This window comes from Lemur catta, chromosome 4 (genome assembly GCF_020740605.2).
Source record: "Lemur catta isolate mLemCat1 chromosome 4, mLemCat1.pri, whole genome shotgun sequence".
NCBI lineage: Eukaryota > Metazoa > Chordata > Mammalia > Primates > Lemuridae > Lemur > Lemur catta.
Genome location: NC_059131.1, coordinates 14,643,206 through 14,655,494, shown reverse-complemented (window position 1 = coordinate 14,655,494; position 12,289 = coordinate 14,643,206). Strand labels below are relative to the sequence as shown.

The 12,289-nt window shown below is 41.1% G+C and overlaps 1 protein-coding gene across 1 annotated transcript in view; it reads left to right on the top strand.

Annotated features, from left to right (window-relative positions):
- The window catches only part of APOB (apolipoprotein B), a 38,279-nt gene extending 27,064 nt beyond the window's left edge, over positions 1 to 11,215 (top strand). The window contains exons 26-29 of the mRNA XM_045549123.1: positions 6 to 7,577; positions 7,975 to 8,089; positions 8,193 to 8,361; positions 9,318 to 11,215. Coding sequence (XP_045405079.1) covers positions 6 to 7,577; positions 7,975 to 8,089; positions 8,193 to 8,361; positions 9,318 to 10,910 — 9,449 coding nt within the window. The 3' untranslated portion in view covers positions 10,911 to 11,215. The remainder of the gene's footprint in view (positions 1 to 5; positions 7,578 to 7,974; positions 8,090 to 8,192; positions 8,362 to 9,317) is intronic.
- The last annotated feature ends 1,074 nt before the right edge of the window (positions 11,216 to 12,289 follow it).

The following is a 12,289-nucleotide window of genomic DNA, read 5'->3' as shown; positions in this document are numbered from 1 at the left end:
GTTAGGATCTGGAGAAACAACGTATGACCACAGGAATACGTACACACTATCATGTGATGGGTCTCTACACCACAAATTTCTAGATTCAAATATCAAATTCAGTCACGTAGAAAAAGTTGGAAATAGCCCCGTCTCGAAAGGTTTACTAACATTTGATGCATCTAGTGCCTGGGGACCACAGATGTCTGCTTCGGTCCATTTGGGCTCAAAAAAGAAACAGCATTTGTATGTCAAGGAAGTCAAGATTGATGGACAGTTCAAAGTCTCTTCGTTCTACGCTAAAGGCACATATGGCCTGTCTTGTCAGAGGGATCCTGGCACTGGCCAGCTAAATGGAGAGTCCAACCTGAGGTTTAACTCCTCCTACCTCCAGGGCACCAACCAGATAACAGGAAGATATGAGGATGGAACCCTCTCCCTCACCTCTACCTCGGATCTACAAGGTGGCCTCATTAAAAATACTGCTTCTCTGAAATACGAGGACTATGAGCTGACTCTGAAATCTGACACCAGTGGGAAGTACAAGAACTTTGCCACTTCTAACAAGGTGGATCTGACCTTCTCTGAGCAAAATGCATTGCTGCGCTCTGAGTACCAGGCCGACTACGAGTCACTGAGATTCTTCACCCTGCTTTCTGGATCACTAAATTCCCGCGGTCTTGAATTAAATGCTGACATGTTGGCCACTGACAAAATTAATAGTGGTGCTCACAAGGGAACGCTAAGGATCGCCCAGGGTGCAATATCTACCAGCGCAACGACCAACTTGAAGTATAGTCCCCTGGTGCTAGAGAATGAGCTGAATGCAGAGCTTGGCCTCTCGGGGACATCTATGAAATTAACAACAAGTGGCCGCTTCAGGGAACACAGTGCCAAATTCAGTCTAGATGGAAAAGCCGCCCTCACAGAGGTGTCATTAGGTAGTGCTTATCAGGCCATGATTCTGGGTGTCGACAGCAAAAACATTTTCAACTTCAAACTCAGCCGAGAAGGACTTAAGCTCTCAAATGACATGATGGGCTCATACGCTGAGATAAAACTTGACCACACGAACAGCCTAAACATTGCAGGCTTGTCCCTGGACTTCTCTTCAAAACTCGACAACATTTATAGCTCTGACAAGTTTTACAAGCAAAATTTTAATTTACAGCTACAGCCCTATTCTCTGGTAACTACTTTAAACAATGACCTGAAATACAATGCTCTGGATCTGACCAATACTGGGAAATTGCGGCTAGAACCCCTGAAGCTGAATGTGGGTGGCAACCTAAAAGGAGCCTATCAAAATAACGAAATAAAACACATCTACACCATTTCTTATGCTGCCTTATCAGCAAGCTATAAAGCAGACACTATAGCTAAGATTCAGGGTGCGGAATTTAGCCATCGGCTCAGCACAGACATTGCTGGGCTGGCTTCAGCCCTCGACATCAGCACAAACTATAATTCAGACTCACTGCATTTCAGCAATGTCTTCCACTCTGCAATGGCCCCATTTACCATGGCCATCGATGCACGTACAAACTGCAATGGGAAACTAGCTCTCTGGGGAGAACACACGGGGCAGCTGTACAGCCAATTCCTGTTGAAAGCAGAACCGTTGGCCCTCACTTTCTCCCATGATTACAAAGGATCCACGAGTCACCATCTCACGTCTAGGAAAAGCATCAGTACAGCTCTGGATCACAAAGTCAGTGCCCTGCTTACTCCGGCTGAGCAGACAGGCACCTGGAAACTCAAGACCCAATTTAACAACAATGAATACAGCCAGGACTTGGATGCCTACAACACTAAAGACAAAATCGGTGTGGAGCTTAGTGGACGAGCCCTGGCTGACCTAACTATACTAGACTACCCAATTAAAGTGCCATTTGTACTCAGTGAGCCGGTCAGTGTCATTGATGCTTTAGAGATGAGAGATGCTGTTGACAAGCCCCAAGAATTTACAATCGTTGCTTTTGTGAAGTATGATAAAAACCAAGATGTCCACACTATCAACCTCCCATTTTTTAAAACCCTGCCAGAATATTTTGAGAAGAATCAAAGAATAATTATAACTGTACTGGAAGTCATACAGAAAGAATTGAAGCGCATTGACATTGATCAATTTGCGAGGAAATACAGAGCAGCCCTGAGCCAGCTCCCACAGCAAGTTAATGATTCTCTGAATTCATTCAACTGGGAGAGACAAGTTTCAAGTGCCAAGGAGAAACTGACTGCTTTCAGAAAAAAATATGGAATTACAGAAAATGATCTACAAATTGCATTGGATAATGTCAAAATCAACTTTAATGAAAAATTATCTCAAATGCAGACATATGTGATACAATTTGATCAGTATATTAAAGATAATTATGATTTACATGATTTGAAAACAGCTATTGCTAAGATTATTGATCTAATCATTGAAAAATTAAAAATTCTTGATGAACATTATCATATCTGTGTTAATTTAGAAAAAACAATCCATGATCTATATTTGTTTATTGAAAACATTGATTTTAACAAAACTGGAAGTAGTACCGCATCTTGGATTCAAAATGTGGATATTAAGTATCAAATCAGAATGCAGATACAAGAAAAACTGCAGCAACTTGAGGCACACATTCAGAATACAGACCTCCAGCACTTTGCTGGAAAGTTAAAACAACAGGTTGAGGCTATTGATGTCAGAGTGCTTTTAGATCAATTGAGAACTACAATTCCATTTGGAATAATACATGATCTTCTTGAGCATGTCAAATATGTTGTAGATCTTACTGGAGATTTTGAAGTAACTGAGAAAATCGATGCTTTTAGAGCCACAGTCTACAAGTTAATTAAGGCATATGAAGTAGACCAACAAATCCAGGTTTTAATGGATAAATCAGTCCAGTTGGCCCACCAATACAAGTTGAAGGAGACTGTTCAGAAGCTAAGCAATGTTCTACGACAAATTGAGATAAAAGATTGCTTTGAGAAATTGGTTGGGTTTATTGATGATGCTGTCAAGCAGCTTGATGCACTGTCTTTAAAAAAATTCATTGAAGAAGTTAACAAATTCCTTGACGTGTTGGTAAAAAAATTAAAGTCATTTGATTACCACCAGTTTGTAGATGAAACCAATAAAAAAATCAGTGAGATGACCCAGAGAATCAATGGTAAAATTCAGGCTCTGGAACTACCACAGAAAGCTGAAACACTAAAACTGTTTGTAGAGGACACCAAGACCATGGCCTCAGAGTATCTGGAAAGCCTAAAGGACACAAAAATAACCTTAATCGTCGATTGGTTACAGGATGCTTTAGATTCAACATCTTTGACTCACATCAAAGGCAAATTCCAAGAGACCCTAGAAGATATACGAGACCGAATGTATCAAATGGACATTCGGCAAGAACTTGAGCAGTACCTGTCTCTGGTAGGCCAGATCTACAGCACCCTTGTCACCTACATTTCCGACTGGTGGAGTCTTGCTGCTAAGAACCTTACTGATTTTTCAGAGCAGTATTCTATCCCATATTTGGCTGAAAGTGTGAAAGCATTGGTGGAACAAGGGTTCACTGTTCCCGAGATCCAGACTGTCTTTGGCACCATGCCTGCCTTCGAAGTCAGTCTTCGGGCTCTTCAGGAAGCTACCTTCCAGACACCTGACTTCATAGTCCCCCTAACAGATTTAAGGATCCCATCCATTCAGATAAACTTCAAAGAGTTGAAAGATAAAAAAATCCCATCCAGGTTTTCCACACCAGAATTTACTATCCTCAATATCTTGCACATTCCTTCCTTTACCATTGACTTAGTAGAAATAAAAGCAAAGATCATCAGGACCATTGACCAAATGCTGAACAGTGAGCTGCAGTGGCCAGTTCCAGAAGTGTATCTGAGGGATCTCAAGGTGGAGGACATTCCTTTTGGTAGAATCACCCTGCCAGATTTCTATTTACCAGAAATCACAATTCCAGAATTCGTAATCCCAAAGCTCAACAGTAATGATTTTCAGTTTCCTGACATTCACATACCAGAATTCCAGCTTCCCCACATCTCACACAGCATTGAAGTACCTGCTTTTGGCAAGCTACATAGCATTTTGAAAATCCAGTCTCCCATTTTCACATTGGACGCAAATGCCGACATACAGAATGTAACTACTTTGGCAAACAAAGCAGATATTGCAGCTTCCATTGCTGCCAAAGGAGAGTCCAAATTAGAAGTTCTCAATTTTGATTTTCAAGCAAATGCACAACTCTCGAGCCCTGAGATTAATCCAAAGGTTCTGAAGGAATCTGTGACATTCTCCAGCAAGTACCTGAGAACAGAGCATGAGAGTGAAATGCTGTTTTCTAGAGATGCTATTGAGGGAAAATCAGACACAGTGGCAAGTTTACACACAGAAAAAAATACGCTGGAGGTTAGTAATGGTGTGCTTGTCAAGATAAACAATCAGCTTACCCTGGATAGCAACACTAAGTACTTCCACAAACTGAACATCCCCAAGCTGGACTTCTCTAGTCAGGCTGACCTACGCAACGAAATCAAGACACTGTTGAAAGCTGGCCACATGGCATGGACTTCCTCCGGAATAGGGTCGTGGAAATGGGCCTGCCCCAAGTTCTCAGATGAGGGAGTACATGAATCACAAATTAACTTCACTGTGAAAGAACTCATGACTTCCTTTGGATTATCCAATAGGATCAATAGCAAACACCTACAAGTAAACCAAAACTTGGTTTATGAATCTGGCTTCCCCGACTTTTCTAAATTTGAAATCCAGTCACAAGTCGAGTCCCAGCATGTAGGCCGCAGTATTCTAACTGCTAAAGGCACAGCACTGTTCAGGGAAGGGAAAGCAGAGATAACTGGTAACCACGATGCTCATTTAAATGGAAAAGTTATTGGCACTTTGAAAAACTCTCTTTCTGTTTCAGCCCATTCATTTGAGATTACTGCATCCACAAACAATGAAGGAAATTTGAAAGTTAGTTTTCCATTGAAGTTGACAGGGAAGATAGACTTCCTGAATAACTATGCTCTGTTTCTGAGTCCTAGTGTCCAGGAAGCACGTTGGCAAGCCAGTGCTAGGTTCAATCAGTATAAGTACAATCACAACTTCTCTGCTGGGAACAACAAGAACACCATCGAGGCCCACGTGGGCGTAAATGGAGAAGCTAACCTGGATTTCTTAAACATTCCTTTAACAATTCCAGAAATGACTCTACCTTACACAATAATCACAACTCCACCACTGAAAGATTTCTCCTTATGGGAAAAAACAGGCTTGAAGGAACTCTTGAAAACAACAAAGCAATCATTTGATTTAAGTGCAAAGGCTCAGTATAAGAAAAACAAAGACCAACTTTCCATCACAAATCCTTTGCGTGTGTTTTATGAGTTTATCAGTCAGAACATCAATTCCTTTGACAGTCGTTTTGAGAAAGCCCAAGATGATGCATTGGATTTTCTCACCAAATCCTATAATGAAGCAAAAATGAAGTTTGATAAGTACAAAGTTGAAGAATCCCACAACAAGCTCCCCAGGACCTTTCAAATTCCTGGATATACTATTCCAGTCATCAATATTGAAGTGTCTCCGTTCACAGTAGAGATGTTGGCATTTGGCTATGTGATCCCAAAAGCAATCAGCACCCCTAATTTCACTCTCCCGGGTTCTGACTTCTATGTGCCTTCATACACATTAGTCCTGCCATCTCTAGAGCTGCCAGTTCTTCGTGTCCCTAGGAGTCTTCTCAAGCTTTCTCTTTCAGATTTCAAGGAATTGGCTACTGCAAACAATATTTTTATTCCAGCCATGGGCAATATTACCTATGATTTCTCCTTTAAATCAAGTGTCATCACACTGAATACCAATGCTGGACTTTATAATCAATCAGATATCGTGGCTCATCTCCTCTCTTCCTCTTCATCCGTCATTGATGCACTGCAGTACAAATTAGAAGGCACTTCAAGTTTGACAAGAAAAAGAGGGTTGAAGTTAGCCACAGGTCTGTCCCTGAGCAACAAATTCATGGAAGGCAGTCATAACACTATTGTTAGCTTAACCAAGAAAAACTTGGAAGCATCAGTGACAACAACTGCAAAAGTCCAAATTCCAATTTTGAGAATGAATCTCAAGCAAGAACTTAATGGAAATACCAAGTCAAAACCTACCGTCTCTTCCTCCATTGAGTTAAAGTATGATTTCAATTCCCCACAGCTGCTCTCTACTGCTCAGGGGGCAGTTGACCACAAGCTCATCTTGGAAAGCCTCACCTCTTACTTTTCCATAGAGTCATCTACCAAAGGAGATGTCAAGGGTTCAGTCCTTTCACGGGAATATTCAGGAACTATTGCCAGTGAGGCCAGCACGTATTTGAATTCCAAGGGCACTCGGTCTTCAGTGAAGCTGCAAGGGGCTTCTAAAGTTGATGATATCTGGAATTTTGAAGTAAAAGAAAATTTTGCTGGAGAAGCCACTCTCCGACGCATATATACTGTCTGGGAACGCAATATAAAAAACCGCTTACAGCTAGAGGGCCTCTTTTCCTCACATGGAGAACATACAAGTAAAGCCACCCTGGAACTATCCCCATGGAAAATGTCAGCCCTTGTTCAGGTCCAGGCAAGTCAGCCCACTTCCCTCCTTAATATCCCTTCCCTTAGCCAGGAAGTGGCCCTGAATGCCAACACTAAGAACCAGAAGGTCAGCTGGAAAAGTGAGGTCCAGGTTCATTCTGGGTCTGTCCAGAACCACATAGAGCTTTCCAATGACCAAAAAGAGGCACACCTTGACATTGCAGGAGCCTTAGAAGGACACCTAAGTTTCCTTAAATATGTCATGCTACCCGTTTATGAAAAGAGCTTATGGGACCTTCTAAAGCTGGATGTGACCACCAGCATTGACAGGAGACAGTATCTCCATGCTTCAGCTGCCCTTGTATACACCAAAAACCCCAATGGCTATCCTTTCTCCATCCCCGTGAAAGTTTTGGACAATGAATTCATCATCCCTGGGCCGAAACTAAATGATCTAAATTCAGTTCTTGTCACACCTGTATTCCAAGTCCCATTTACAGATCTTCAGGTTCCATCCTACAAACTTGACTTAAGTGAAATAAAAATCTATAAGCAGCTAAGAACTTCATCGTTTGCCCTCAACCTACCAACACTACCCAAAGTAGAATTCCCTGAAGTTCCTGTGTTAACAAAATATTCTCAACCAGAAGATTCCTCAGTTCCCTTTTTTGAGATAACTGTGCCTAAATCGCAGTTAACTGTGTCCCGGTTCACCCTTCCAATAAGCATTTCAGTTGGCAATGCTGTTTGGGATCTAAATAAAGTGGCCAGCAAGATTGTAGGCTTCGAGTTGCCCACCATCATCATGCCTGAGCAGACTGTTGAGATTCCTGCCATTGAGTTCTCTATACCTGCCGGAATTTTCATTCCTTCGTTTGGAGCACTGACTGCACGCTTGGGGGTGGCCTCTCCCTTGTACAATGCTACTTGGAGTGCTGGTTTGAAAAACAAAGCAGATCATGTTGAAACTTTCCTGGATTCCACGTGCAGTTCAACCATACAATTCCTGGAATATGACCTAAATGGTAAGGGCACAGCCTGCCTCCTCTCCTAGATTGTTTTCAATGAGTAGTATAAGTAAACAATTATGTATTTAGTTATGACTAGGGGCACAATTACTTCCTATAGTAAGACTTAAAATAAGAGAGGAGATACATACATACCCAACATGTAGAAACCAAAGTATAGAAAATCTACTGACATTCAAAAGGAACAGACTCAAAGAAAATAGATTTTCTGTAATTATTTTAGGACTAATAATGTCTCCTATTTATTTAAAAACAACTGTAAACTGCACATTGCATGTTTTGAACAGATAAGTAAGGTATTTGGTTAAGATAGAATTCTCCCAGGTTTTGTAATGAAAATGTCTATCTCCTATAGTTATGAATCTAATGAAAATGTAAAATCTCTCCTCTACAGTTGTGGGAACACACAAAATTGAAAATGGCACGTTGGTCTGTAAGACCAAAGGAGCATTTGCACACCGTGACTTCAGTGCAGAGTATGAAGAAGGTGGCACATATAAAGGACTTCAGTACGGAACTTTTGTTGAAACTTATCCCCTTTTCAAAACTCCTCATGACTTGTGCCACCTCCATACTCCTTTCGTGATGGCATATCTGCTTTTCTGCTTTCAGGGAATGGAAACGAGAAGCTCAGCTTGCCATTACCAGCCCAGCCTTCACGGATCTCCAACTCCACGAGAAAGCCGCAGCCTCCGCAGCCTCCCCAGCCATAGGCACTGTGGGCATAGACTTAGAAAAAGATGACAAGTTTTTAAAATGGAACTTGTACTACCGCCCTCAGGTGAGTCCCATCTAATGGATTACACACCCCGAGAAGCAAGTAGAGAATCGGGGTAGACACACTTAATTCTAGACAATGTACTCTCTTAGAGCTTTCCCAAACTATGTAAAAGACAGGCAGTGAGCAGCTTGAACTTCTCTCAGAAACTATTATCCGGCAAGCATTACAATGAGTCCTTCATTGATTTTAATTATTAGATGCACCCGTGACATCATATTAACACTATTATTTTATTAATTCTTGGCAAATCCAGAAAGATGAGAGTTGTGCCTCATCATCCAAATCATAGGCAAACTCTACCCTAGGCAGAGGACATTTTTCGGATAGTGGTTTCTGGAATATTTAAGGCTTCCAAATTCTTCCCCAAAATAGCATTTCTGGATGAGATGTATCAAATTCCTCTCATGTTTTTCACAAGCTCTGCCAGGGCCAAATCAGAGAGGCCATTACCAGAGGAGAAGACCTAACCTCATTCTGTTACTATTACTAAAGTTAGTCAGGGGCGTGGAGAATGAGTACCGACACTGGGATTCTGGGTCTCTGCTGGGTAAGCTCCGAACTTTTTCCTTTTTGCTGCTACTTCTTTCCTTGAATCTGTCTTTTCCTGTCTCTTCTTCCCCTTTCTCCTCTGCTTCTTTTTCCTTCTGCTCCTCTTCCAATTTTTAGTCCCAGGAAAGCCTTAATGTTAAGTATCACTGTGTAAATGCCAAATGCCAAGCATATTTTTTTTTATCCTTTCTGGGGCATGTTATAAAGAGGAATTAACAACAGTAGACTTGTTTAACCATAAAACAAACACATGAACTGACATACGAAAGATAAATTCCCTTCAGAATATGAAAGATCCTCTGATCTTTACTTTTAACTGGTAATGAAGTTTTAGTGTAGTATATTATGTAATCAGGGTAATTGAAAACATCATGTTCTTTTCATCTTTTTTTTTAAACTGGATTCAGTCCTCTCCAGATAAAAAATTCACCATATTCAAAACTGAGTTGAGGTACCAGGAATCCTACGAGGAAATTCAGATCAAAGTTAATTGGGAAGAAGGGGCACCTTCTAGATTGCTAACCTCCCTGAAAGACAAAGTGCCCAAGGCCCCAGGGGCCCTTTATAACTATGTCGACAAGTACCACCAGGAGCACACGGGACTCACCCTGAAAGATGCTTCATCAAAGGCAAGAAGAAGTCTGCAGAACAAAGCTGAGTGGGCCTATCAAGGGGCCGTGAGGCAAATTGATAAGATGGACACACAACTCTGGAAAGTAGCCAGTGGTGCCACTGAAACCTACCAGGAGTGGAAGGACAAGGTCCAGACTTTGTACCTCAAGGATAATATATTTGACAGTTTATTACGAATTACTCAAGAATATCATATAACAATCCAACGTCTGATTGACTCATTCATTACTTTCCTGAACTCCACCAGATTCCAGCTCCCAGGGAAAGCTGGCATGTACACTAGAGATGAACTCGCCACAATGGCCATGAGGGAAGTAGTCGAGGTACTGTCCCGGATACATTCAAATGTCCATAATGGATTAGAAATACTGCTCTCCTATTTCCAAGACCTAGTGGAGAAATCCGAATTAATCAAGGGCCTGAAGATTAAATTCGATTTTGTTTTAAGGAGATATGAACTAACAGATATAATCCTGGGGTGTAGAAAATTGTTAAAATCTTTATCACAAGATATCCAAAAGGCATTGAATGACCTCCAATCTATCAAGATCACAAAGATACTAAGTGATCTTCAGGACATTTTACAAAGAGTTTTCCAAGAGATAGAAGGAGAAATTAAACATTTAAAGAAGAAGAAATTTACTTATCTCACTAATGATATTCAACAGGAAATCAACACAATCTTCAACAAACATATTCCATATGTTTTTGGATTCCTGAAAGAAATCATAGACCTTAGCCTTGGTAATTTCCATGAACTTGTTCAAAACAAACTTGAGGAAACTTCCCAAGAGTTACAGCAGATCCAGCAGTACATAAAGGCTCTTCGCGAAGAATATTTTGATCCAAGTATAGTCGGCTGGACAGTGAAATATTATGAACTTGAAGAAAAGATAGTCAACCTGATCAAGAACCTAGTACTCGCCCTGAAGGATTTCCATTCCAAATATACTGTCAGTGCTGCTGGCTCTGTTTCCCAACTCTCAGGTCAAGTTAAGCAACATATGCACAGAGCTGTCCAGGAATATCTTAGCATCCTTACCGATGCAGATGGAAAGGGGAAAGAGAAGATTGCAGAGCTTTCTGCCACTGCTCAGGAAATAATTAAAAGCTCGGCTGTTGCAATGAAGGAAATCATTTCTGATTACCACCACCAGTTTAGATATAAACTGCAGGATTTCTCAGACCAACTCTCTGATTACTATGAAAAATTCATTGCTGAGTCCGAAAGATTGATTGACCTGTCCATTCAAAACTACCACATGTTTCTGAGATACATCACTGAGTTGCTGAAAAAGCTGCAATCAACCACAGCCATGAGCCCCTACATACAGCTTGCTCCAGGAGAATTTACTGTCACCCTCTAATTTTTTAAAAGCAATCTTCATTTATTCTTCTGTACCAATTAAACCTTCATATGGTAGGGAAAAAAAATTCAAGCTGTATATACTGATAAAACCATACATTGAGCCAGCCCTGCAACAGGCAGCTGACTACCAGCAGAAACACACATGAACTGAACCTGCACCGAAGCTGGCATAGGGGCTCTGAAAGTCTCTGAACTCAGGGGGAATGAACTTTTCTACAAGTTAAAGAAAATCAGGATCTTAGTTATTTTGCTAAACTTGGGGGGAGGGGGAACCAATAAATGGAGTCTTTATTGTGTACCATACCCACTCAGTGTAGTTCATTCATATTGAAAGACAGTGAAAGGAGGGTATTGATGTAAACGTTGTGGCATTTCAAAGCCCCTAGAAGAATATATGTTGTGATTTAAGTGACAGAATAAAAGGGTAAAGGGAGAGTTTGTGGAGGGAAATATTTTGCCATGCAACAAAAAGATGTAATTGACCTCAGGAATTGTATTTGCCAAGTGAGAAGGAGAAAGTACTCACAAAGGCTTGTACATCATTTAATCCTGGGGAGTATCTCATTTGTGTGAGCCAGAAAGAGCCTAGGGAGGCAGAATACATGGTAGTGGCATAGATCTGGTACTCAAGGAAAGTCTGTTGGATGACGGATGGGTGGATGATGGATGGATGGATGGATGGATGGATAAATGAGGGGTCAGTTCTGAGGATGAGAGAAGGGGGAAAAGTTGACCCAGATCCCAGAGTACCACATGAGTGGTTCCAGGCATAGTTCAGTAAGGGTTTCTGAACTCTTCAATAACAGAAAGGAGACCCAGAATTATGGCTTAATTAGGAGCAGAAGAGGGAGTCCAAAGTTCCCAGTGCTCATATGATGATATCTATATCTGGGGCTGAGATGAAGGAAAAATAGCCACAAATTCAAAATGATCATATGATCACATAGTACCCCCTGCCCAGCTCCTTGACTGGTATCCCTCATACAAGGTGCCCCTGGACTGGCTTAGAAGGTCTTCATCATTCTGAATAAAGTTAGAAGAAGAAAGGACTCTTGGGAGGGCTTAGACTTTGCTTGGTCCCTTCTTTGGTCTTCTACTGCATATCAGGATACTTTTCTCGGTTCAGTTAATGGCTACATTCCTTATTTGCTTTTAATTTGGGTAACTTATTTCCTTTCAGTTCTCTTACCCCTAAAATGAGCATAATATCTATCCTACCTGCCTTGCAGGATTCGTGAAAATTAATTGAAATAATATATGTGAAAGAGTTTTGTAACATTTAATGTTATGTTGAAACACAGTGACATTATTATTAGATGAAATGGGATTACGGAAAGGAGAAAGAATGGAGGCAGGGATACCTATCCAGTTCCATGA